The sequence below is a fragment of the Saimiri boliviensis genome, chromosome 14, assembly GCF_048565385.1.
Source record: "Saimiri boliviensis isolate mSaiBol1 chromosome 14, mSaiBol1.pri, whole genome shotgun sequence".
Lineage (NCBI taxonomy): Eukaryota > Metazoa > Chordata > Mammalia > Primates > Cebidae > Saimiri > Saimiri boliviensis.
The window spans coordinates 15,491,695-15,517,071 of NC_133462.1; the positions used below are offsets into that span (position 1 = coordinate 15,491,695).

The 25,377-nt window shown below is 47.4% G+C and overlaps 1 protein-coding gene across 2 annotated transcripts; it reads right to left on the reverse strand.

Annotated features, from left to right (window-relative positions):
* Window positions 1-2,416: 2,416 nt before the first annotated feature.
* CEACAM5 (CEA cell adhesion molecule 5) lies at window positions 2,417-24,899 on the reverse strand. Of its 2 annotated transcripts, none has more exons than XM_010331062.3 (10): window positions 24,705-24,899; window positions 23,109-23,468; window positions 18,211-18,489; window positions 17,555-17,812; window positions 15,577-15,840; window positions 14,953-15,207; window positions 12,848-13,126; window positions 12,190-12,444; window positions 6,415-6,528; window positions 2,417-4,757 (listed from the first exon to the last, which is right to left on the reverse strand). In XM_010331062.3, the coding sequence occupies exons 1-9, from the start codon at window positions 24,766-24,768 to the stop codon at window positions 6,437-6,439; spliced, it is 2,106 nt and encodes a 701-aa protein (XP_010329364.3). In that variant the 5' UTR covers window positions 24,769-24,899; the 3' UTR covers window positions 2,417-4,757; window positions 6,415-6,436. The 2 variants fall into 2 exon arrangements, with proteins under 2 accessions (XP_010329364.3, XP_074241717.1); XM_074385616.1 differs by having other exon boundaries at window positions 6,411-6,528.
* Window positions 24,900-25,377: the final 478 nt, after the last annotated feature.

A 25,377-nucleotide genomic window follows, 5' to 3' on the forward strand; every position in this document is an offset into this window, starting at 1 on the left:
AGCACTCAGGATTTTTTGTGAGGACTGGAGATACCTGGAAAGCTCTTAGGATAGTGCCTGGTGCAAAGTGAGTGCTGCATCAGTGTAAGCGATTATAATTATAGGAATAGGCAAAGGTGCCATCCTGGGCATGCAGGGTCGGGAGGTATTTTCCAGCCAGAGTCCTGGCAGGCCAGCTGGAGATGAAGATGGCGATGGGGGAGGCTTACCCTCTAGGAGTGGAAGGATTGGGGAGCAGTATTCATGCACAACATTCTGTGAAAATGCCTGTACCCAGCACCAGGTGTACGCAGAGTGGGTGTGGCTTCTGTCACTTATTACCTCCTGGGGGAATATGTCCTAGAGTTAAATGATTTTTCTGAAAGCCAAGCAAGCCTAGAAACAGGTTTGAGGGGGTGCCTTGCAAATTAGCATTCATTATGCCAAAAGAAAGCATTTATCTTTTTTTTTGAGATGGAGTTTCACTCTTGTTGCCTGGGCTGGAGTGCAATGGCGGCATGATCTCGGTTCACTGCAAGGGCAATTCTCGTGCCTCAGCCTCCCGAGTAGCTGGGATTACAGGCATGTACCACTATGTCTAGCTAATTTTTGATTCGTAGAGATGGGGGTTTCTCCTTGTTGGTCAGGCTGATCTTGAACTCCCAACCTCAGGTGATCTGCCCGCCTCGGTCTCCCAAACCCAAAGTGCTGGGATTATAGGCATGAGCCACCATGCCCTGCCAGGCATTCATCTTTTTAAAGGAAAGCATTCATCTTGCTAAAGGAATCCCGTCTTTTGGCCCAGGTCATTATTTTCGTCTCTGTACTATCCAAATTTATAAGGTGTAAAGAGAAAGACGGGAAGAAGAGTGAAATAAGAAAGTGTGTGTATGAATTAACAGGGCAGAATTGGGACTGATATGTGTAAATTAAGAGGAAACATGTATAGGTTTTATGTGGACATAAAAAGGACTTGTTTTAACCCGACCTCTCCGTGTAAATAATGTGGGCTGTCTTGTGTGGATAACAGACTTCATCACAAGAACATTCCAGCAGAGTCATCAGAGAATGGGAAGTGTGGCGTCTTTGCTAACTGGCAGCTTAGCCAGAGTAAGTTGCTGAAGAGAAAGGACATGAAGGAGCAGATGGGTGAGGGTGAGATAAATAGGATGGTGAAAGAAAAGGACAGAAAGGAATGTTTACTGAGGGCTCATCAGGTACCAGGCTCTGTGTCCAAAGCCTTACATGTCTTAATTTACTCTTTCAATGTCATTTTCTGACGCAGTAAGAGTCACCCTCAAACTGCAGATTAGAAGAGGCTGAGGCAGGTGAAGTGGGTGGTCCAGGGTCATCCAGCCAGCTCATAGCAGAGCTGGTGTGTTTCACCTTAAACTTTGTGCCCAGACAGAAATCTTCAGGTGTCCTCTTCCCGGATAAAGTGTAGGATGAGATTAAATTATGGAGTTGGGTGACACTGGGTACATGACTAAAGGAATGTTCCTGCTAAAGGAATCCTGTCTTTTGGCCTAGGTCATTATTTTTGTCTCTGTACTGTCCAAATTTATAAGATGTAAAGAGAAAGACTGAAGAAGAGTGAAATAAGAAGGTGCATGTATAAGTTAACAGGGCAGGACTGGGACTGGTATGTGTAAATTAAGAGAAAGCATGTATAGGTTTTATGTGGACATAGAAGGACTTGTTCATTTATACATGCACTTTCTTATTTCTGTGAGACATGGAAGGCAAAGCAAATTTTTGTCGTGGGTGAAGTTTATAGAAGGTACCTGCGTTGGGCAGAATAATGGCCTCTAAAAATATCCATGGATAAAGCTGGAAACCATCATTCTCAGCAAACTGACACAAGAACGAAAATCAAACACCACATGTTCTCACTCATAAGTGGGAGTTGAACAGTGAGAACATATGGACACAGGGAGGGGAACATCATACACTGGGGCCTGTTGGGAGGTGGGGGGCTAGTGGAGGGATATCAGGGGGTGGGGGGATTGGTGAGGGATAGCATTAGGAGAAATACCTAATGTAGATGACGGGGGGATAGATGTAGCATGGCACGTGTATAGCTATGTAACAAACCTGCACGTTCTGCATATGTACCCCAGAACTTAAAATATAATTTAAAAAAATTAAAGAACCAAATAAAGAAGTTAAAAATATATCCACATCCTAATCCCTGGAGCCAGTGCATGTTAACTTTATTTTGCAAAAAGACTTTGCAGATAAGATGACCTTACGAGAATCTTGAGATGGGAGGTTATTCTGGATAATCTGGGTGGGCTCAGTGTATTCAGAAAGGTCATTGTAAGTGAAAGAGGAAGGCAGGAGGGTCAGGGTGAGAATGAGGAAGTCTGAGCGACTCCACTGGCCATCACTGGCTGTGAATGTGCATCATAAAACAAAGTTACAACACATTCAGTCATACATCAAATTGGCTTTTATTTGGGATTTATAATTTAAGGCATCTTCCCCTTTAAAAATACAGTGATAGCTCCCCCTGAGCAATATAATAAGAGAGCAGTGAGTTTGTCAAATTTGAAGAAGAAAAAAGAGCAATGGAAATAAATAGATTGGTTAGCATCAGGTTAATTCAGGTTACTTTTTTATAAAAATGAAAGCAAAGGGGACTTCCTTCTTACGTTAACTCAAGTAGATTGGAATCTCCTCTTTTTTTTTTTTTTTAAATTGGTCTGTTTTGGGATCTATCTGCTTTCTTAAAATTTCAGTTGGAGTACATAACATTTAGCATCAGTGGCACTATTCTGGAGTCTCTATGCTCTCATTTAGGTGAGAGTGTGACCAAAACTTAAAGCACTGATATTATTCTCAGCTACCATCATTTTGGGCTTCCATCATTCATAGGTCATGATGTCCTCCTGATCCCACGTTCCTTTGAGTCTTGTCATTCCAGCCAAAGTGACACCATTTGACATTTGAGGGATAGCTGCATGGAAACGTTGAAAGCTTTTAGAGAATACGGCACACCAGGGAGACTACTAGCATGACTATCAGGAGGATAACACCAAGAGTTTGGGGTGTGCACCTTAGAAAGATGCAAACCAACTAAAGTGGAATAGATCAAAGAATGAGCCGGAGGAGTCTACCCATTTTAACCAAGCCGCACGTTTGTTAATTTCTGCAACTGAGTCTCTGTATTTATCTATGTTCCATAGAAAGCATCAGAAACAGCACAGGCTCCTCCTTCCTGTTCAGCTAGTAGGAAGTAATCCCATTATCTAGCATCTCATGGCTGGGTTACATTAAAGCAGGGAGTGAGAACAAGTGAGTCTAAAAGTGTAGCTCTAAAAGGGACCACGGTACATTTGAACAAAGAGTTGTGTTAAAGATGCTGTTAATGGCAGCCACTGAGTGGACTAAAGGATCTCTTATGTAAAAATTTGGGGGTGGCATGATAGATCTGACATTCTCTTAAGCTGCCTTAAGAAGCTACTTCCTATGAAATTCTAATTGCAGTATTATCCTGCCAAGGGAAAGAGGCATGCACGAGCAAAGACAAGTTAAGCAGGGTAGGAGCCTCATCATGATGGGAAGTCTTGTTCTGATGTCTTGGGAAAAGCTGTCCACAGTACGAAGTTGTCAACTTCTCATCCTGGTTTGCAGTTTCAGTGTCTGTAGTTATGGTGTTGAACACATTGGTGAACTCTGAGTGGCCCACACCTTAGGCACGAGTGTTTTCCCATGAAATTTACGTTGAGTTGTCCATCTCTAGCTTATTGAGCTTCAGGAACAGAGCAGATTTTGTTCTTAGTGATTGCATGGGAGAAAATGGGATTGAAGACCCTGGAAGAATTCAGGATCCACTCTAGTCTACAGGTGGATAATAGAAACTCAGTAACAATGTGCAAAGCGACAGTCTCATAACGGGTACACTATAGCTTTTCTTTTCAATATAATTTCTCTCCATAGGCATCTCTCTCTCTACCAAAGATAATCCCAATAAGGCAAATTTGTTTTCAAAATAAGTTTAGTCTCATCAAACTTGGCCTCATTCTTTTCATATAACTGCAGCAACAGTGGAGACGGACCATGTAGACTTTTTAAAGGTTCAGTTTGCTGGAAGTTTTTATAAGGAATCTCAGATTAAACTTAGAAACCTCTTGACGCTAGGAAGCCGAACTAAGGCTGACTCCAGACTTTTTCTGTGGTATTTAGGGGTTTATTCTCTGTATATCTTCAAGTATGACATTCTAGTCAATAGAATGGTAATATAACCAATGTTTTCAAATGTATTCTGTTATAAAAAATCAGATTTTTATTGAACTTGTGCAATAATTATATCACCATACAATAGAAACAGTCATAAAGAGTTTCCCAAGTCTGGCGCAGTCACGTAGGGAGGAAATGTAAATGTCTCCATTTTTGTTCACGAAAATATATTTTATCAAATTGCTGTAAGCTATGGATAACTTAAAAAAACTTTCCTGAAATATGGGAAACAAGACATTTAAAGAATCAGCAAAATTTTAAATAAAAAATCATAAAAATATTGTCCTCATTAGTTCATTTAGTCCTGTGAAATCAATTATTTTCTCTGCTTAATCTTGGTAGACAGTTTCATGAAGCTATCAATTTGTTCATTAAAGTTTTGGAAATTCTCAGACAGTCCAATGATATGATCTCTATGTTATCAGAAACTTGTATTCCAGAGTACAGGCCAGAGTCTTTTCTATAAATATCCCTGACAAAGAAGCAATTTTAGACTGTAGCTGGTTGCAAATGCTTTAAGGAAGAATCACAACCGTCTGTGAATGAAAAAGATTTAAAATGAGCATGGTTAAAAATCTGATGAGAGTTTATTATAATAAGAACATAACTTACACAGAAATTTAGTTACTTCTGTGGCATATGGCATTATGGCTGATGCCCTATTAGCTTTCTAGAATTTCTTACATAATCTTTGGAATACTTACATCAATAACATACCCATAAATGTAACTTAGAGATTTAGCATCACTTATCATTTGCTTCCCATATAATTTAACGTATCAAATAAGGTGGCCTTTCCATTTAGCTTCTGTTTCTCAACTAGATTACTGAGTTATTGGGTGAGCCCATTAATGAACAGGGCCAACAAAGTATAGGTATCTCCATACGCACTTCTAATACCCCTCGCTGAAAATCGTGGGTTCAGCCCTAAGTCCTCATATTAGAACAGGGATTCTCCATCCTGGCTACACATTAGTAGTATCTGGGGACGCTTAAAAATTACCAAGGGGTTCCACTCCAGACCAGTAGATGAGAATTTATGGGTGGGGCTTAAGCATCCATTTTATAATTATGATGATTTTTCAGGTTTTGTCTCCTGTCATAGAACTTGTGTTTCCTAAGGGAAGGACCTTGCCTTCTTCATTTCTGTATCTCTCTCTCTTTTTTTTGAGACGGAGTTTCGCTCTTGTTACCCAAGCTGGAATGCAATAGCACGATCTCAGCTCACCGCAACCTCCGCCTCCTGGGTTCAGGCAATTTTCCTGCCTCAGCCTCCTGAGTAGCTGGGATTACAGGCACACGCCACCACGCCCAGCTAATTTTTTTTGTATTTTAGTAGAGACGGGGTTTCACCATGTTGACCAGGATGGTCTCGATCTCTTGACCTCGTGATCCACCCACCTCGGCCTCCCAAAGTGCTGGGATTACAGGCTTGAGCCACTGTACCTGGCCCATTTCTGTATCTCTTATGAACACATAAATTGGTCAACAGGAAAAGGTTCTCAGCCACAGGTAGGCTGTGTGCTGAGCTTGAGATTCATCTGTTAATGCTACAGCCTTTGTTCTCCATGAGGACAGAAACTGCTTGTGAGGAAGAGTGTGGGTAAATCCACAGTGCAGATGGTGGAGGGAGATTGCCCTGTTTGACATGCTTTTAGGTGTAACGTTGAAACTAAGAATTTTATGTACATAGAGGGTAGAGAGGCAGGGAAGTGCAGGGAGACAGATCTAATTAGGATGACAGAATTATACAAGGGACTGGTGGTAAAGGAAGTGAGAAGGATTCATAAAGAGAAGAAATTTGAACTTATCTGATAGACCGCAGTAGCCCCTGTAGCTTCTTGAGTGTGTGAGTGAACTAGATTTTAGGAAGATAATGAGGCAGTCATATGCAAGGAAGATTTCAGACACTGGCAGCAAGGGGTCAAACAGGACTTTGAGCAGCTGTTGAGGTTTGTGGAAATGGTGAAAATGACCCAAGTGAGAGGCATTAAAAAGGGATAGACAGTGAGGTACAAGGAGCATGAAGAGTAGGGAGGAAGAGACATGCAGGAATTCGTGTGAGAAGCAGGAGTTTAGGGGCAGGAGGGGGAGATCCAGGCCCAGACGCAGGTGAAGAAGTCCTTTCCCTCTCCCGAGCATGGTGGTCAGCTCTGCAGGAAACAGAACAAGAGGGAAGGCCACCATACCTACCAGTCCTCCTGAAATGCAGAAACTACACCAGGGCTGCTATCAGAGCCACCCCAGCCAGCACTCCAGTCATGATGCTGGCAGTGGTCCCAGCTGAGACAACAGGACTGTCTGGTACTGGAAAAAAAAAAGAGAGAGAGAGAGAGAGAAGGAGTGAAGGGGATGTGATTTTACAGTGGGGTGCCCCAGGTACCAGCTCTCAGCATGAAGTAGTCTCTACTTGTTCCTTCAAGGAATGCGTTCGTTTTGCAGGAAGGTTCACATGTTTTCTCTCTCACTGTGTTTCTAGTTGGCGATCGGTCTTCTGTCAATTCCATCCTGGCCTGTCTGCACTCAGCTATTTCTGAAGGCTTTGAAATTTTAGAAAGACCGATTGCTGTTCTGTGTCTCATTAGAACTTTCTATCTTTTCATGGTTCCATCTTTTTCTCAGTGTCTCAGTGGAGGGAGACATAAATATGAGTCTGTGGGGTCTCTATGACTGGGACTTGATTGACAGAAGGCCCAGGCTGGAGCCTTCCGTGTTTACCAAGCCCTTTGTACACAGAACTCACTTCTCACGGGCTCCCAGCAGGGGAATGAAATCTCAGTTCTGGGAGACTCTGCTTCTCTCTTATGGGTGAGGACTCCCCATCAGCCTTGTGGGAACCCTGAGAACCGCCTCACGATCTGAAACTCTCTCCTGTTTCTCCTTCTCAGGAATCAGATCTGCATCATGGTCTGTGGGCGCAGACTCCTCCCACTCCTGCTCTGCTTTTCCTCGGGGTTGTTTTCCCCAATAATTATCTTGCACCTCTAACCACATCTTGGCTGCATCTCAGTGGATAAAAACTAACATACCAGGCTTGATTCTTTGCACTTAACTTTTTTTCTCTCTCCCATTTTTAGCCAGTAACCATGTCCTGGTGGGTTTTCATTTGGGGCTTAGCTGTCACCAGTCAACTCGGGCTGACGGTTAATGCTGTGTTAGCTACTGTACATGCTTTTCTGGTATCTCATTTGATCCATACAATAACCCTGTTGGGTAGACATGATTTCCATTTTACAGATGAAATGACAGAGGCTTAGAGTGGTGAAAAAACTTACCCAAAGTTGTATGATTAGTGAGAAATAGATCTAGGATACGACTCTAGGACTGCCTGACTTCAACCTAATGATAACAGTAGTAATAACAGCAGCTAACATTTGTGAAGTTTTCCTCTGTGCGTAGCATTTTGCTGAAGGCTTAATCAAATATTACATTAAATCTTTAAACCAATGCTATGAAACAGGCACTCTCATTGCAATTCCATTCCCTTCGTTTCCTGGTGATGAGAATTATTACGATTTTCAGTTGAAGAGTTGAAGGCTCAGAGAAGTTAAGAATGTTGTGTGAGAAATTTAAAATGATAAATACATTAAAAATAGAGACCTCAAATCAACAACCTAGTTTTACCACTTCAGGATATAGAAAAAAAACAACCTCAAACCACAGATAGTGCGTGAAGGAAATAATAAGGATGAGAGTTTAAATAAATAAAATGGAAAATAGAAAAACAAGAGAAGGAATCAATGAAACCAAAAGTTGGTTCTTCAGAAAAGATCAACAAAATCGACAGTCATTTACTAGATTGACTAAGAATAAGAGCATATTCAAATTACTAAAATCAGAAATGAAAATGGAAGTACGGTGGCTCACACCTTTAATCCCAGTACCTTGGGAGACTCAAGTAGGAGGATTGCTTGAGGTCAGGAGGTCGAGACCAGCCTAGGCAACATAGGGAGACACAGTCTCTACAAAATTTCTTTAAAAAACGATCCAGGCGTGATGGCACCTGTCTGCATTCCCAGCTTCTCAAGAGGCTGAGGGAGGAGGATCACTTAAGCCTGGGAGGTTGAGGCTGCAGTAAGCTATATGATGGCACCACTGCACTCTAGCTTGGACTGGGCTGCAGAGTGAGATCCTATCTATTAAAAAAAAAGGAAAAGAAAATGGAGACATTGCTACCAATTCTACCAATTCTACAGAAATATTAAAGATTACAAGAGTGCTATGAATGATTGTATGCCAACAAATTGTTGAATAACCTAGATGAAATGGACAAAGTTTTGGAAACTTTAAACAGATTGATAATTAGATAGAACCAATAAAAGCATCTGACAAAATAGAATGTTCTTTCATAATAAAAATATTCTATGAATGGAAGGAAACCACCTTAATATAATAAAGGCAACATGTGAAAAGCCCAAAACTAACATGATACTCAACAGAGAAAGACTGAATGCTTTCCCTGTAAGACCAGGACAGAGATGCCTGCTTTTGCCACATTTACTCAGCATGGTATTAGAAGCCCTAGCCAGACAAACTGGAAAGAAAAAAGAAGACATCCAAATTGGAAAGAAGAAGTAAAATGATCTCTGTTCTCAGATATCGTGAACTTATATGTAGAAAACCCTAAAGATTTAAAACAATCTGTTTGAATCAATAAATAAGTTCAGGAACGTTGTAGGATACAAAATCAACACGCAAACATCCGTTGTGTTTCTACATGTTAACAACGAACAATCTAAAAGAAATTAGGAAAAAATTCCCAATTCGCATTAACATAAAAAAGTATAAAATATTTAGAAATAAGTTTAATAGGAGGTGAAAGACTGTACCTAGAAAACTGTAAAACATTGCTGAAAGAAATTAAAGATGACACGGATAAATGGAAAGACATTTTGTTTTCATGGATGGGAAGACAGTTGCTAGGAGGACAGCACTAGCCACACTGAGCTGCAGGTTCAGTGCAATTCCTACCAGAGTCCCAGTGACAGTTTTTGCAGAAATAGAAAACCTATCCTAAAATTCATATGGCATCTCAGGACGGTAAATAGCCAAACCACCTGGAAAATAAAGAATGAAGCTGGAGGACTCACACTTCCTGACTTCAGCATTTACTGTAAGGCCACAGTAATCGATATACAGGGTGGTCCTGGCCTAAAGGAAGATACTGAAGCCCATGACATAGAATAGAGAGCCCAGAAAGAGATGCTTGAATATATGGCCAAATGCTTTTTGATAAGAGTGCCAAGACCATTTAGAGGGGAAAGGACAGTCTTTTCAACAAATGATATGGGGAGAAAGCTGGATGTCTATGCATAAGAACCAGTTGAATCTTTACCTGACACTGTATATGAAAATTAACCTAAAATGGATCAGAAACTTAAACACAAGAGTGAAAAGTATAAAACTCTGAGAAGAAAACGAGGGAAAAAAGTTTTGGCCGGGCACGGTGGCTCAAGCCTGTAATCCCAGCACTTTGGGAGGCTGAGGTGGGCAGATCACGAGGTCAAGAGATCGAGTCCATCCTGGCCAACATGGTGAAACCACATCTCTACTAAAAATACAAAAATTAGCGGGGCGTAGTGGCATGTGCCTGTAGTCCCAACTACTCGGGAGGCTGAGGCAGGAGAATTGCTTGAACCCGGGAGGCGGAGGTTGCAGTGAGCCAAGATTGTGCCACTGCATTCCAGCCTGGTGCCTGGTGACAAAGTGAGACTCTGACTCAAAAAAAAAAAAAAAAAGTTTTATGACATTGAATTTCATAGTGATTTCTTGCGTATAACAACAAAAGCATGGGCAACAAAAGAAAAAACGGATAAGTTAGACTTCATGAAAACTGAAGACTTTTATATATCAAAGAACGTTCTTGAGAAAGTGAAAACACAACCTATGAAATGGGAAAAATATTTGCAAATCATATATATGATAGGGGATTAATTTCCAAAATATATGAAGAACTACTATAAATCAACAACCACAAAAATCCAAAAACCCAATTAAAAGAATGGACAAAGGACTGAAAGAGAGATTTCTCCATGAAAGATACACAAATCGCCGACAAGCATATGCAAAGATGCTGAATACCATGAAGACTTAGGGATATGCAAATCAAAACCACAGGGATACTCCACCCTACACACATTAGGATGGCTTTGATAAAGAAAGAACACAGAGTAATACGTGTTTCCAAGGAGGAAAAATGGGAACTCTAGTGCAATGCTGATAGAAATGCGAAATATTGGCTACTGTGGAAAATGGTATGCTGGTTCCTCAAAAAATTAAAGAATTAACATTTGATCCACCAATTCCTTTTTCTGGACGTACACCCAAAAGAATCGAAGGCAGCAATTTGAACAGGTATTTGTACACTGATGTTCACAGCAGCGTTCCTCACAAGAGCCAAAGAGTGGAAACAACTGAAAAGTCCATTGAAAGATAAATGGAGAGGAAACTGAGGTCTGTCTATACAATGGGATGTTATTCCATCTTAACAAGGAATAAGATTGTGATACATGGTGCAAAATGGATGACTCTTGAAGACATTCTGCGAGTGAAATAAGCCAGACACAAAGGGACAAGCGTGACGTAATTCCATTTATATAAGATGATTAGAATAGTTGACTACCTGGAGTCAGAATGTAGAATGGAAGTTCCCAGGAGTTAGGGGGAGAAGGAATGAGAGTTACTGTAAATTATTGGGTACAGAGGCTTAGTATGGTAAGATGAAAAAGTTCTGCAAATGAATAGTGTGATGGTTACACAAGAGTATAAATATACTTGACTTCTTTTTCTTTTTTTTCTTTTTTGAGACGGAGTCTCAGTTGTCACCCAGGCTGAAGTGCAGTGGTGCCATCTCAGGTTACTGCAACCTCCGCCTCCCAAGTTCAAGTGATTCTCCTGCCTTAGCCTCCTGAGTAGCTGGGATTACAGATGCCCACCACCATGCCTAATTAATTATTTTTATTTTGTGCTTTTAGTAGAGACAGGGTTTCACCATGTTGATCAGGCTGGTCTCAAACTCCTGACCTCAGGTTATCCATCCGTCTCAGCCTGCCAAAGTGCTGGGATTACAGGCGTGAGCCATCACGCCCGGCAATATACTTGATTTATATTTATGCTGTGTCACTGAACTGTACACTTAGAAGTGGTTAATGTGAAGTTTTATGACAGATAGATACAGTGGCCGGTAGTCTTACCCTCTCTATAAATCCACACTTTTTGGAACTGCATCCCATGCAGAGCCACCACGGCCGAATCTCCCCATTTCTCCAAGTATGTGTCTCTCGCTGTCCTCCATGCTGTGTCCTATGTGCTGTGCCCACAGCCTCATACAGCCAGTGACTTCAGGGCCAGGACACAGCTCAGGAGTCTGTCCGAGGCTCCCTCTCTTCCCATTTCCCTGAAACCTTACCTGGGGGAGGCTCTGCTGTGGAATGGCAGCTCGATTTAGCCAAACTCAGAACAGGCCACCTGGACACCTTCTCTACATGCCCCAGTCCCACCCCAAGTGGAGTCAGGGCAGAACCAGTCACTGGGGGAGCTGGTGCCGAGCAGGGAGCAGAGTCTGAGCTGCTCCTCCCTCAAACAAGGGGCTTCCTCCTCTCGTTTGGGGAAAAAGCGTAAGCTTGTTTCAAAGCCTCCTTATTCCTTGTAGCTCATTGAGTAGGTAAAACAACACGAAGAGGTGACAGAAGGGTTTCTGCACAACATAGTTTCTCCTGCACTATGAAGCCCCTTTCACTATAGGGGGCCTGTTGGGGCTTAGAGAGCCCTGTCCCCACTTTCCGGGCTGGACCCAAGGTCAGCCATGAGGTATTAGAGAAGCAAGGGGTGGAGAGAATCTACCGAGATGGAGTGAGAGGGCTCAGGATAGGATTTGGGGTTTGCTTGTGCCCAATTCTTGGCTCTTTTTTGAGACCCAGCCAGACTCCACCCCAAAGCATGATGCTGATGCTCCGGAGAGCCCCTTACCGGAGACTGTGATGTTCTTGACTGTGGAATTATTGCGGCCAGTCGCTGAGTTAGAGACACGACAGGCGTAGGCACCGTTATGATCTGAAGTGATTTGGGCAATGAAGAGCACTTGTGTGTTTGACTTCGACGTCCCATTGATATACCAAGAATACGTCGGGGGTGGGTTAGATGCCGAGTGGCAGGAGAGGTTGAGGTTAGCTCCTAAACGGTAAGATGCGTCTGGAGGGGAAATGGTGGGGGTGTCCGGGCCATCTGGAGCAAAGAGAACAAAGCCACAGGTGACGTCATCAGAGGAAAGGGGAAGCTCCTGATTGTAGAAGGACCACAGTGTCCCTCTGAGTCTTGTCCCAATCCTGTGTTAAAAAGTCCAAACCATAACCCTCATGTCCAATGAGTCTGGGTCTGAGACATTCACCTGTTTCTCCCATCACGGGCTGTTGGACCCTGAGCCTCCCAGGGCAGAATCAGCCCCTCCCCTCCTATTCTTGGTCCAGGCTGAGCCCGCCCAAGTTTTCCTGGGGCAGGAAGTTAGGACCAGCCTGGGTGTACAGGGGTGGGGATCTGCATCTTTGGATTTGAGGGGGACTGAGAGGCCTGGCCTCTGGCTGGGTGGATTTGGGCTGTCAGCCAGGGCCACAGAGCAGAAGATACTCACAGAAGACATCCAGAGTGACTGGATCACTGTGGTTTGCACTCACTGGGTTCTGGATTCCACACTGATAGGGTCCTGTGTCATTCCTTGTGACAGTCAGTAGAGTGAGGGTCCTGTTGTCACTGGACAGCTGCAGCCCGGGACTGACCAGGAGGCTCTGACCATTTACCCACCACAGGTAGGTAGATTCATGAGTCTCAGGTGCACAGGTTAAGGCCACAGCATCCTTGTTCTCCACAGGGTTGGAGTTGTTGCTGGTGATGTAGGGCTTGGGCAGCTCCACTGTGCAGATAACAGAGAGAAGATTGCCCTGTGTGGTACCTGTGATTCCTCCACAGAGACCATGAGGCTGCCTGCTCTGTGTGGGAGAAGCACAGACTTTGTCAAGTGTGGATTGGATGGCAGCATCCAGTTGTGGACAGACACAGGCCTGGGAGTCACAGCCCCCAGCACCTCTCCTGGTCCTTCCCTGATGGCTGACGGCCTGGCCCACCTGGGGACTTGTGGGTGCTGAATCCAATTCATCTGCACAGCCCCATACCACCCAGCTGAGGTGTTTTCTCTGAGCCTTTTTTTCAAGGCTATCCTGGAGATAGGTAACGATGGGGAGGGTGTTTCAGCAGGAACAGCAGAGGAGACCAGGAGCAAGTCTGGACGTGGGTTCAGGGGTCAGGCTGTGGGCTACAGGTGAGGCAGCTCTACCCAAGATTTTGATGGAAACAGAATTTCATTTTGGGAAGGAGAAAAGAGTTCTGTTGGCCGGGGGAGGTGGCTCACGCCTGTAATTCTAGCACTTTAGGGGGCCGAGGCGGGCAGATTGCCTGAGCTTGGGAGTTTGTGGCCAGCCTGGGCAACACGGTAAAACCCTGTCCCTCCTAAAAAAAATACAAAAAATTAGTGGGGGCATGGCAGCGTGTGCCTGTGATCCCAGCTACTTGGGAGGCTGAGGCAAGAGAATTGCATGAACCCAGGAGGCGGAGGTTTAAGTGAGCTGAGATTGAGCCACTGCACGCCAGCCTGGGCAAGAGAGCGAGACTCTGTCTCCACAAAAAAGAAAAGAAAAAAGAGTTCTGTGGTAGTAGGACAGTGGGAATATATTTAGTACTGCCGAGCTGCACACATGGAAAGGTTAAGATGGTATCTTATGTTAGATGCGTGCAGTGGCTGGTAGTCTCACCCTCTCTATAAATACACACTTTTTGGCACTGCCCTTTCCCGGCCACGCAGGGTCCCTGTGGATGAATCTCTGTACGTCTCCAACTGTATGTCACTCACTGTTCTCTGCTGTGTCCCATGTGCTGTGCCCACAGCCTCATACAGCCACTGACATCAGAGCCAGGACACAGCTCAGGAGTCTGCCTCAAGGGTCCCTCTCTGCTTATTTCCCTGCAGCCTGACCCTGGAAAGGCTTGGCTTCAACTGGCAGCTTGACTTAGCCAGATTCAGGACAGGCCACCTGAGCACCTTCTCCACATGCCTGGGTCCCACTCCAGGTAGAGGCAGGGCAGGGCCAGTCACCAGGGGAGCCCAGAGCAGAGCTGGGAGCAGAGTCTCAGCTGCCCCTCCCTCATCCAAGGGGCTTCCTCCTCTCATTTGGGGGAAAAGTATGAGCTTGTTTCAAAGCCTCAGATGTTCCTTGTAGCTCATGGAGTAGGTAAAAGAACACAAAGCGATGTCAGAAAGGGACATGCTGGTGACAGAGAGGAGCAAGTTGACCTTGAGACCCTTTGTCCTTCCCCCTCTGTGAAGAAAGGTTTGCTCCTGAACAGTAAGATGAGTCTGGAGGGGAAATGATGGGGGTGTCCGGGCCATCTGGAGCCGAGCCCTATGGAGTGGGATTCATCAGCCCCTTCCACTCCATGGGGCTCGGGGCTGATGAAGCCCTCCCCACATTTCTCAAGCTGGACCCAGGGTCAGCCATGAGAAATCAGAATAACAGGAGGAAGAGGGTCTGTAGAGGCAAATTGGGAGGGCTCAGGATTGAATGTGGGATTTGCTCATGCCCATGGGCTGCACACTGGGAAAGAACATTTCTTCCTGGTTCTTCTCTGAAAACCAGACAGATTCTACTCCAGAATGTACTGCTCATCGTCCTGGGATCCACTTACCAGAGACTGTGATTGCCTTCACTGTGGTCCTGTTGCGGCCTGTGGCCGAGTTATTGGCATGGCAGGTATAGAGTCCACTGTTCTTCTCAGTGATGTTGGAGACAAAGAGCTCTCCCGCGTTTTGCTGGAGGCTCCCATTAATCAGCCAAGCATACTGTGCAGGTGGGTTAGAGGCTGCATGGCAGGAGAGGTTGAGGTTTACCCCTGGTTGGTAATGGGTGTATGAGGGGGAAATGATGGGAGTATCCGGGCCATCTGCAGCAAAGAGAATACACAGGTGAATGTCATCAGAGGGAAGGGGAAGGTCCTGATCTGTGGAAGGGCCACAGTGTTCCTCTGAGCCAAGTCACAATCCTGAAGTCCCTGCAAAACCCCCATGTGTCCACTTAGTCAGAGTCTGAGACATTCTCTGTTTCTCCCATCACAGGCTGTGGACTTGAAGCAGCCCTTCCCCTCCTATTCTTGGTCAGGACTTCCCTGCATGGATTTACTGGAGAGGGCCAGCCTGGGTGTCCAGGGGCAACTGTCTCTGTCCTCCGACCCGAGAGGGACTGAGAGACCTGGCCTCTGGCTGGGTGGATTTGTACTGGCAGTCTGAGTCACAGAGGAGCAGAAGGTACTCACAGAGGACATTCAGGCTGACTGGGCCACTCAATTGGTTCTGGGTTCCACACTCATAGGGTCCTGTGTCATTCCTTGTGACGCTGAGTAGAGTGAGGGTCCTGTTGTCACGGGACAGCTGCAGCCTGGGGCTGACAGGGAGGCTCTGACCATTTACCCACCACAGGTAGGTTGCGTTCTGAGTCTCAGGTTCACAGGTCAAGGCCACAGCATCCTCGTCCTCCACGGGGTTGGAGTTGTTGCTGGTGATGTAGGGTTTGGGCAGCTCTGATGTGCAGAAAACAGAGAGAAGATTGCCCTGTGTGACACCTGTGATTCCTCCCCATGGACACCTTTCAATAAGAGTTGGCATCTCACACCTCTCAGCCCAACTGAGGCCTTTAAAGCTCATGGCATGTGTGTGTGTCACAAGACAGATGCATGATAATCTGAGGGCGCAGAGACCATGAGGCCGCCTGCTCTGCGTGGGAGAAGCACAGACTTTCCCAAGTGTGAATTGAGCAGCAGCGTTGGGTTCTGGGCAGACACGACTGGGGGTCACAGCCCCCAGCACTTCTGGTCCTTCCCTGACTGGCTGACTGCCTGGCCCATTGGGGTCCTCACCTGGAATTTGAAGGAGCTGAGTTTCTCCCAGCTGCACCGTCCTACACCACCCAGCCAAGGTGTGTTTTCTCTGAGGCTTTGCTATTTAAGGATATCCTAGAGATGGGTGATGATGGGGATGGGTGTTTGAGCAGAAATAGCACAGGAGGCCAAGCAAGTCTAGAGGTGACAAGTCAGCGGTCAGACTGTGGGCCAGGGGTGGGGCAGCTCTGCCCAGGAGTTTGATGGAATCAGAGTTTCATTTTTGGAGGAAGAAAAGAGTTCTGTGGGTGGACGGTGGTGATGGTAGCAGAACAAGGGAAATATATTTAACACCTCTGAACTGCACATGTGGAAAGGTGAAGATGGTAAGTCTTATGTTAGATGTGTACTGTTACCCTCTGTGTAAATACACAACTTTTGACACTGCCTCTTCTCCACCATGCCAGAGCCCCTGTGGGTGAGTCTCCCGATTTCTCCAAGTGTGTGTCACTCACTGTTCTCTGTGCTGTATCTCAGGCCCTGTGCCCACAGCCTCATACAGCTGGTGACGTCAGAGCCAGGGCACAGCTCAGGAGTCTGCCCTGAGGCTCCCTCTCTTTCCATTTTCCTGCAGCCTGACTGGGACCAAAGGAGGCTTCGATGTTGATTGGCAGCTTCGTTTAGCCAAATTCAGGACAGGCCACCCAGGCTCCTTCTCCATACATCCAGGTCCCACCCCAGGTGGAGTCAGGGCAGGCCAGTCACTGGGGGAGCCGGTGCAGAGCAGGGAGCAGAGTCTGAGCTGCTCCTCCCTCATCCGAGGGGCTTCTTCCTCTCATTCGGGGGAAAAGCGTGAGCTTGTTTCAAAGCCTCATCTGAGTCACAGACAGCCTGGATGTCCAGGGGTGAGGGTGTGTGTGCTTGAACCTGAGAGACTGAGAGACCCTGCCTCTGGCCGTGTGGATTTGGGCTGGCAGCCTGGGCCAGAGAGGAACAGAGATACTCACAGAGGACATTCAGAGTGACTGGGTCACTGTGGTGGGCACTCACTGGGCAGCTCATGGAGTGGGCGAAAGAATGCAAAGAGGTGACAGGAGACATCTTGGTGACAGAGAGAGGCAACTTGACTTTGAGAACCTTGCTCCTTTACACTCTGTGAAGCTTCTTCCACTACACAGGGCTCTGGGGGTAAGGGAACCTCCTCCCCACATTCCAGGCTGGACCCGGGGTCAGCCGTGAGAAATCAAAACAAGGGGAAGAGTGTGTAGAGACAAATTGAGGAGATTTGGGAGAGAATTCGGGATTTACTTGCGCCCATTGGACACAGGCTGGGATAGAAACTTTCTTCCTGGCTCTTCTCTGAAAAGCAGATAGACTCCACCTCAAAACATGATGTCTGTTCCATGGATCCACTTACCAGAGACTGTGATGATCTTGACTGCGGTGCTGTTGAGGCCAGTGGCTGAGTTTTGGGCATAGCACATATAGGATCCGCTGTGATCCACAGTGATGTTGCGGATCAAGAGCTCCTGTGTGTTTATCTGGAGTGATGTTCCATTGACAAGCCAAGAGTACTCTGCAGATGGGTTAGAAGCTGCGTGGCAGGAGAGGTTCAGATTTTCCCCTGATCCGTAAGATGTGTCTAGAGGGGAAATGGTGGGGGCATCCGGGCCATCTGGAGCAAGGAGAATAAAGCCACAAGTGATGTCATCAGAGGGAAGGGGAAGCTCCTGCTCTGTGGAAGGACCACAGTGTCCCTCTGAGCTGAGTCACAACCCTAATGTCTCAACCAAACTCCTTTTGTATCACCTGAGCCTGAGTCTGAGACATTCACCTGTTTCTCCCGTCTCACGCTGTGGACCCTGAGCCTCCCAGGACAGGGGCAGCTCCTCCCCTCCTATTCTTGGTCAAGGCTTGGTCTGCCCAGGTTTTCCTGGGGCAGAGAGTCACAGACAGCCTGGATGTCCAGGGGTGAGAGTCTGCATGCTTGAACCTGAGAGAGACTGAGAGCCTGCCTCCATCTGTGTGGATTTGGGCTAGCAACCTGGGCCAGAGAGGAACAGAGATACTCACAGAGAACATTCAGGGTGGCTGGGTCACTGTGTTTCCCACTCACTGGATTCTGGGTTTCACATTCATAGGGTCCTGTGTCGTTTCTTGTGATATTGAATAGAGTGAGGGTCCTGTTGTCACTGGACAGCTGCAGCCTGGGGCTGACCAGGAGACTCTGACCATTTACCCGCCACAGGTAGGTTGTGTCCTGAGTCTCAGGTTCACAGGTTAAGGCCACAGCATCCTTGTTCTCCACGGGATTGGAGTTGTTGCTGGTGATGGAGGGCTTGGACAGCTCCGCTGTGCAGATAACAGAGACAAGATTGCCCTGTGTGGCACCTGTGATTCCTCCACAGGCATCTTTCAGTCAGAGTCGACATCTCCCACCTCTCAGCCCACCCGAGCCCTTGAAAGCCAATGGCTGGTATGTGTGTCATTAGACAGATGCATGATGATCTGAGAGCTCAGAGACAGTGAGGCTGCCTGCTCTGTGTGGGAGAAGCACAGACGGTCTCAAGTGTGAATTGAGCAGCAGCGTTGGGTTATGAACAGACACAGGACTGGGGGGGTCACCACCCCTGGTGCCTCTCCTGGTCCCTCCCTGACCAGCTGACTCCCTGGCCCACCTTGGGGTCCTCACCTGGAATGTGCAGGTGCTGGGTCCCTTCCATCTTTGGTCCTACTTTGTTACCCTAGATGTGTTTTTTACGTGGTTTCCCTTTGTAAAGACATCCTAGAAATGGGCAATGATGGGACTTCCCATTGTCCTTAAGCCCTGTAGATACTGCGCAGCCTGGCCTGGGATTGGATGTTTCAGCAGAAATAACCCAGGGGACACAGGGGCCAGCCTGGAGGTCAGTTCAGTCATCAGGCAGTGGAGGCACAAGGTGGGGCAGTTTCCCGAGATATTGGATGATGACTGACTTGAGCCAGTGACCCCTAAAGATAGAGCAGAGTTTTGGGAATGATCTAGAAAAGAGTGAGGGGACAGGCAGGGCTGCCTGGATTTAACAGCAGAACCATGTTCTTTGTCGTTGATTTTTAATGTCCCTTCTCCCCTTGCAGAGGGCAGATGAGGACGCTGTGGATCTTTCTAGAAATACATGTGGATGTTTGCAAATGCAGAATTGACTGGCGGAAAAAGGGGAGCATGAACTGCTGGAAATCTGGCTTTTATAGACCATGTGTGTTTGAGTTATAAGACAGAACTTTGAGAAGAAGTTTTGCAAACATCTTCTCCCATTGGACATTCTGCAAAATGAAAAAAGCCACTCACAGGGCAGATACTGTAGGATTCCACTTACATGAGGTCCCTAGAGTAGTTGCACTCATGGAACCAGAGAGTAGAACTGTGGTTGTCTGTCAGGGGCTGGGAGTGGGGAGCTGGGGAGTTGTTCGGGGGTCTGCAGTTTCAGTTACGCAGAATGAAGAGGTTCTAGAGACCTGCTGTTCAGCTTGGTGCCTGTATTTCATTACAGATTGAGTGTCTCTTATGCATAAGGCTTAGGACTAAAAGTGTTTTGGATTTCAGAATGTTTTTTTTTTTTTTTTTTTGAATATTTGCTGTATACTTAGCAGTTTAGCATCCCAAATCTGAAAATACAAAATGCAAAGTGTTCCAGTGAGCATTTCTTTTGAACATCATGTCAGTGGTCAAAGAAATGTTGGATTTTGGAGCATTTTGGAGCATTGCAGATTTTGGATTTTTGGATTTGAGATAATCAACCTGTAATACTATAATTTGCCTTTTAAAATGTTTCAGGAGTGGCCAAGCGTGGTGGCTCATGCCTATAATCCCAACACTTTGGGAGGCCAAGGTGGGTAGGTCACCTGAGGTCAGGAGTTCAAGACCAGCCTGATCAACATGGAGAAACCCCATCTCTACTAAAAACATAAAATTAGCTGGGCATGGTGGCACATGACTGTAATCCCAGCTACTTGGGAGGCTGAGGCAGGAGAATTGCTTGAACCTGGGAACTGGAGGTTGTGGTGAGCTGAGATCGTGCCATTGCACTCCAGCCTGGTCAAGAGGGAAACTCTGTCTCAAAAAAAAAAAAAAAAAAAAAAAAAATGTCAGAACTTTAGATCTCATGTTATGTTCTGACCATAGTTAAAAAAAGAAAAAGAAAAGAAATTTGGGGGAAACATTAAATTTTTTTCCATAAGTGGAAATGGTTACTAATGGCCTAAAGGTCTAAGATCAATTGCCGGAAGTAGTACTTTTCTTAATCATATACTAAGGTTTGGGTCTGCAGTGAGTTCAGTGGGATCACATTATGCTCAAAGGAAAATGCAGAAGGTTTGAAATCAGTGGCTTCCTGAGTAGAGAGAGTGGTGTGAGTCCTGTCAGGAGGACAGAACCGGTCAGAGAGGAAGTCTTAGGTGTGTCAGTTGCATAAATAGAGGAATGATGCCAAATTAGCAGAAGCAGTCTGTGTTATGTTAGCAAATTTAGAAGGTGCTCCCTGCCACTAATTCCTGTGCAGAGTTAGGCAAATAGGGGAGGAGCCCAAAACAGGCATGTGAAATGCTCTCTTCCTCTCCTCTCAACCTCAGAAAACACAACTAGAGTTTAAGTTTTTATAACTGGGCAGAGTCTGAGGGAGACACCAGTGACTGGTGTACTTCTCAGTCCCAGGGACCCCACCTATGACAGTAGCATCATCATGGGGACACAGGTGTGTGCGGAATGGGCAGCAAACCCATCAGACAGCACCTGCCTGGCCAGCTTCACCTGGGGGAGGTCCCGGGATCCACTGGAGGACGTGAGCCTCACACTGGGATGAAGATGGAGTAGGTAGTGAAATGGGTGCAATTAGTATGTGGGCTTTGGGGACTGCCCAACTGTCCTTCTGTCTCTGACCCCCTCATGAGTCAGTGTAGAGAGCAGATGGAGGAGTCGCTCGTCCCTGTCCTGTGGCCTGGTCCAGGTGTTGTTCTCATGGAGGTAAAGAGCCCTGAGCAGGGACACAGTGGAAGCTCATTCTCCTGGTGTGACCTGTTGACATTGGCTTTTGATAGAGCCTGGCAGGGGTGGCGGCTCTGGGCTGATTTCTGTGCTTTTCCTATTGCTTTGGAGGTGGGCCAGGCCAGAGCATGAATGGGAGGAAACAGGACAGCCATCCCTGATCAAAGGAGTGTCTGGGGAAGACCTGAGTGGAGGAGGATGTTCAGGGATGAGCATCCTAGCTAGAATGAGGACGGAGGAAGATGAGGAACACGGAGGAACAGGAGACAGTCGGAAACACCCATGGCAGTGAGCCGTGCAGGGTATAGTGACTTCAGAGACCCCGGGGACCAGGAGTCCCTTGGCTGTCCCAGCCAGACTAGGGAGCCTTGAAAACGCTCCCATGGCCAAGGAACCCTAGAGTCATATGACATAGGGTGACTTTCGGGACAGGGGGTTGGTCAGAGGAATGGAACGTGGATCTCAGCCCCTGACGGACAGGGAATGGTGTGGCCAGAACCTCCTAGGATTCTGCATCCAGGATCCAGTCTTATAGAGGGTATGGGTCATTCATTCATTCATTCATCCACCCATCCATCCATTCACTCACTTCTTCATGAGAGAGCTACTGAGCAAGCATGTGTCTCACTTTGACCTGTGTTGGTGCAGAGTGTGAGTGGGGAGGGAAAGCAAAGTCCTTTCTTTTATCCCACCATGGGAATGACACTGACACATTGAGAAACATAGGATTTCAGTGCAGTGATGGGGTTGTGGATCTAAGGGAGAGGCCTGGACAATCCCGGCATTGACCTTGTCAGTTAAGGTGATTTAGTTTTAGAGTAAAACTGACTAATTCTCTGTTTACTCCTCACTCTCCAGACCAGAATCTCCCTCTCTGCGCTGTGGATGCCCAAGACGAAAGGAAGCAAACCCACAATGAGTACGGGTCTGCAGATGCCTCATAACAAACAGCACCCCCAAACCCCTGGTGGAGGAGAGGAGGGGGCTCTGGCTGCAGACAAGCCTCACATGTCTCTAATCTGCCACCTATGGCCTGTGGACCCTTGTTAGTGACTGTCTCCTTGCCCCTCAATTTCCTTTCAGTAAGTAAGATAAGTGCTATTTGGCTGTGAGGTTGTTTGTGAATTAACCTCAAAATATTTTCAATTACTTGACCTCAGTTCTGCTGCCCAAGTGAACAGCATTTATGTTTATTTGCCTCCCAGAGAGAGGGCCCTGGGCCTGATCCCTGGTGGACAAGAGGCTGCTGGGAGCATCTCATCTTCTCCTCTCTGTTCCTCCTCCTGGGGACTCTGAACTTCACATGGAGTCACCTGTGTCCCTCAGGGCAGTGGGCTCATGCCCTAGTAACCTTGTCTGTCTGTCTTCTCACATTGATTCTCGAGTAAAGCCAGACAAGGCTCTGTCCTTGCCTACATAAGACACAGGGAACAGGGACAGCTCTGGCTAGAAACTGACTTTGCATCCAGGATCCAGCTCCAGGAGCCATGGCCCTTAGACAGCTGGCAGGTCTTTGCTCCCAGTTGACCGTGCCTAGAAGGCCACAATACAGCCCTGGTGCAGGCTCCCCTGTGTCACTTGGAGTCAGGAGCCCTGGGGCTGAGCTTCTCTGTGACGATCCCAGGGGGCCCCTCAGGCAGCCCTGACCCAGTTCTCCAGGGTCTTCTCAGGGTCAGGTCCATGGGGTGCTTGACTGAGACGGACTTCCCCCTGCTCAGTCCCCCTATCAGACTGTCCTTCCTCTGCTGTGAGTGTCTGCAGGGTCTGGAGGCAGGAAGGGTATTCTGATCTGTGGAAGTTCATCTCCCCTGTGTGTGTCCTGCACTAAATGCCCAAACCCCAACACAAGATGTAATGCAGAGGGGGACACAGGCACAGCCCAGCCCTGAGAAACCCGTGTGTGGGAAGCAGAACTGACCGCAACACCCAGAGATCACGGGGAAATACTCACGGTATACACGGAACTGGCCTGCTGCTTCTGTATTCACAAGATTTGCCGTTATGACTTGTAGCATGTAGAATCCTGTGTCACTCAGGGTGACATTCTGGATCAGCAGGGAGGCATTGGGGTATATTGTCTCTCGGCCGCTGTATGCGGGCCCTCGGGTAGTTAGTTGAGTTGCTATTACATATCCTATAATTCGACGGGTGCTGTCCACGCTTCCCCCTTTGTACCAGTTGAAGCCAGCAGTATCCTGGGACAGATTGCGGGTGAGTAGAAGAACCTCCTTCCCCTCTGCAGCATTGGATGGCACGGATTCAATAGTGAGCTGGGCACTGGTGGGCGGGTTCCAGAAGGTTAGAAGTGAGGCTGGGAAACAGGAGAGAGCATCAGTCAAGATTAGGACCTGTGCATTGTGATGGAAGGATGGGGCCCTGGGTCCTGAGCAGGTCTCTTCACTCCTCCACCTTAGGGTATGTGTGTGTGTGTGTGTGTGTGTGTGTGTGTGTGTGTGTGTGTGTCCTACTGGATCAAGGTGAACAGTGTGACCCCCATTTCCTAGCACCTCTGACCTTGGCATTTCCCTGTGTGGAATCCTTTTCCTCAGGGTTCTGAACGGTTCTCTCCCCACCGCCTTCAGATCCTGCTCACATCAGGGGATTCTTGGGAGACCCCTTCCCTGACACCTCCTCTAGAGACCCTGGGTCTTCCCCTTCTGACCTTTCCCTGCTCTGTTCCCTCCAGGGCTCTTGTCAGCACCGGACCTCACATTCTAGATCTCTTTGCGTGTCTGCCTTCCTCCCCATGAGAGCGTGAGCTCCGTGAGGACAGGGAGTTGTGTGATCCTGGTTGCACCCCAATGCCTGGGATGGGCTGCAGACTCCTGTGGATGAGCTTGTGAGCATTCCCAGAGCCCTCCACAGCCTGGGGTTTATTTGCCAGTGTCTGTGGTAGGTGGATGAGGACAGTGTTTCATGGCCGAATTAGCTTTTTTTCTTTTTTCCTTTCTTTTTTTTTTTTCTAAAGAGACGGGATCTCTGTTGCCCAGGCCAGAGTGCAGTGGCTATTCACAGGCACGATCCCACTACTGATCAGCACAGGAGTTCTGACCTGCTCCGTTTCCAACCTGGGCCGGTTCACCCCTCCTTGGGCAACCTGGTGGTCCCCCACTCCCGGGAGGTCACCATATTGATGCTGAACTTAGTGCGGACACCTGACAGGCATAGCGCACTACAGCCCAGAACTCCTGGGCTCAAGCGATCCTCCCACCTCAGCCTCCCGAGTAGCTGGGACTACAGGCATGCTCCACCGTGCCTGGCTATGCTTTTATTTAAAGTGTCATCTGATGCAATTATTATGATTTTTAAACATGTAGTGGCCAGTGATGACTAACTAGGAAAATCAAACACTTGAGGCTTTCCCACCCCTTTCCAATTCATAAGCTCAATGTGATTTTTCTGGTGTGATTCCTGTCCCTCTCTGATGTCCTCTTTCCTATTCAGACAGGAGCCCTCTGTCCCTCTCAGAACGCCGTCCTCCCCAGGAGACCCCAGCCAGTCTCTGTGCTCCCTCCTCCCACCCTCCTCCAGGTTGTCCTCCCCTCACCTATGAGCAGGAGCCTCTGCCAGGGGATGCGCCATCTGTGGGAAGGGGCTGAGGGGGGCCTCATGGTCTCTGCTGCCTGCTCTGTTCGCTATGGAGAAGAGCTCGGTTTCCAGGAACACTCTTGTCAGGGCTGCCGTGACTGTCGGTCTGCTGTGACTGTCGGTCTGCTGTCTGACCTTCCTCTGCCCTGAGTCTACTTCTAGGGCAGGAGCACTTCTTAGGATCACGTGGCTATGGGTGTGGTCTCTATTCAGGAGTCCTCTGTCCCCTCCCCTCTCATTTCTGCCTCTTTTGTCCCTCCTCCTTTTTCCCTTCTATTTTCGGTTTCCCAGAGAAAGCTTTGAATAGCAGGGTGGATGGACCCCATCCCCTGAGAGGACAGCCTGCCTTCCCCAGTGCTGACCTCTGCTGTGTTCTGTCCTTGGGTCTGTCACACCAGGGGGATTATTTTCCTCCGTGACAGAGAAACCCAGCTGGGCCCCTGGTTTCCCCATGCTCTCCAGGGCTCTGGGAAGGTGGGATGACACCTGGCAGGAAGGTGTCAGAGGTGGCTCTGGGGAATAGAGAAGGGCTCACTGGGTGGTGGCTGGGGAGGGACCAGCCCTCTGTCTCCAGTGTCACCAGCCTGGCTTCTGACCCAGGGATGGAGACCCAGCCCCAGGGGTCTCAGGAG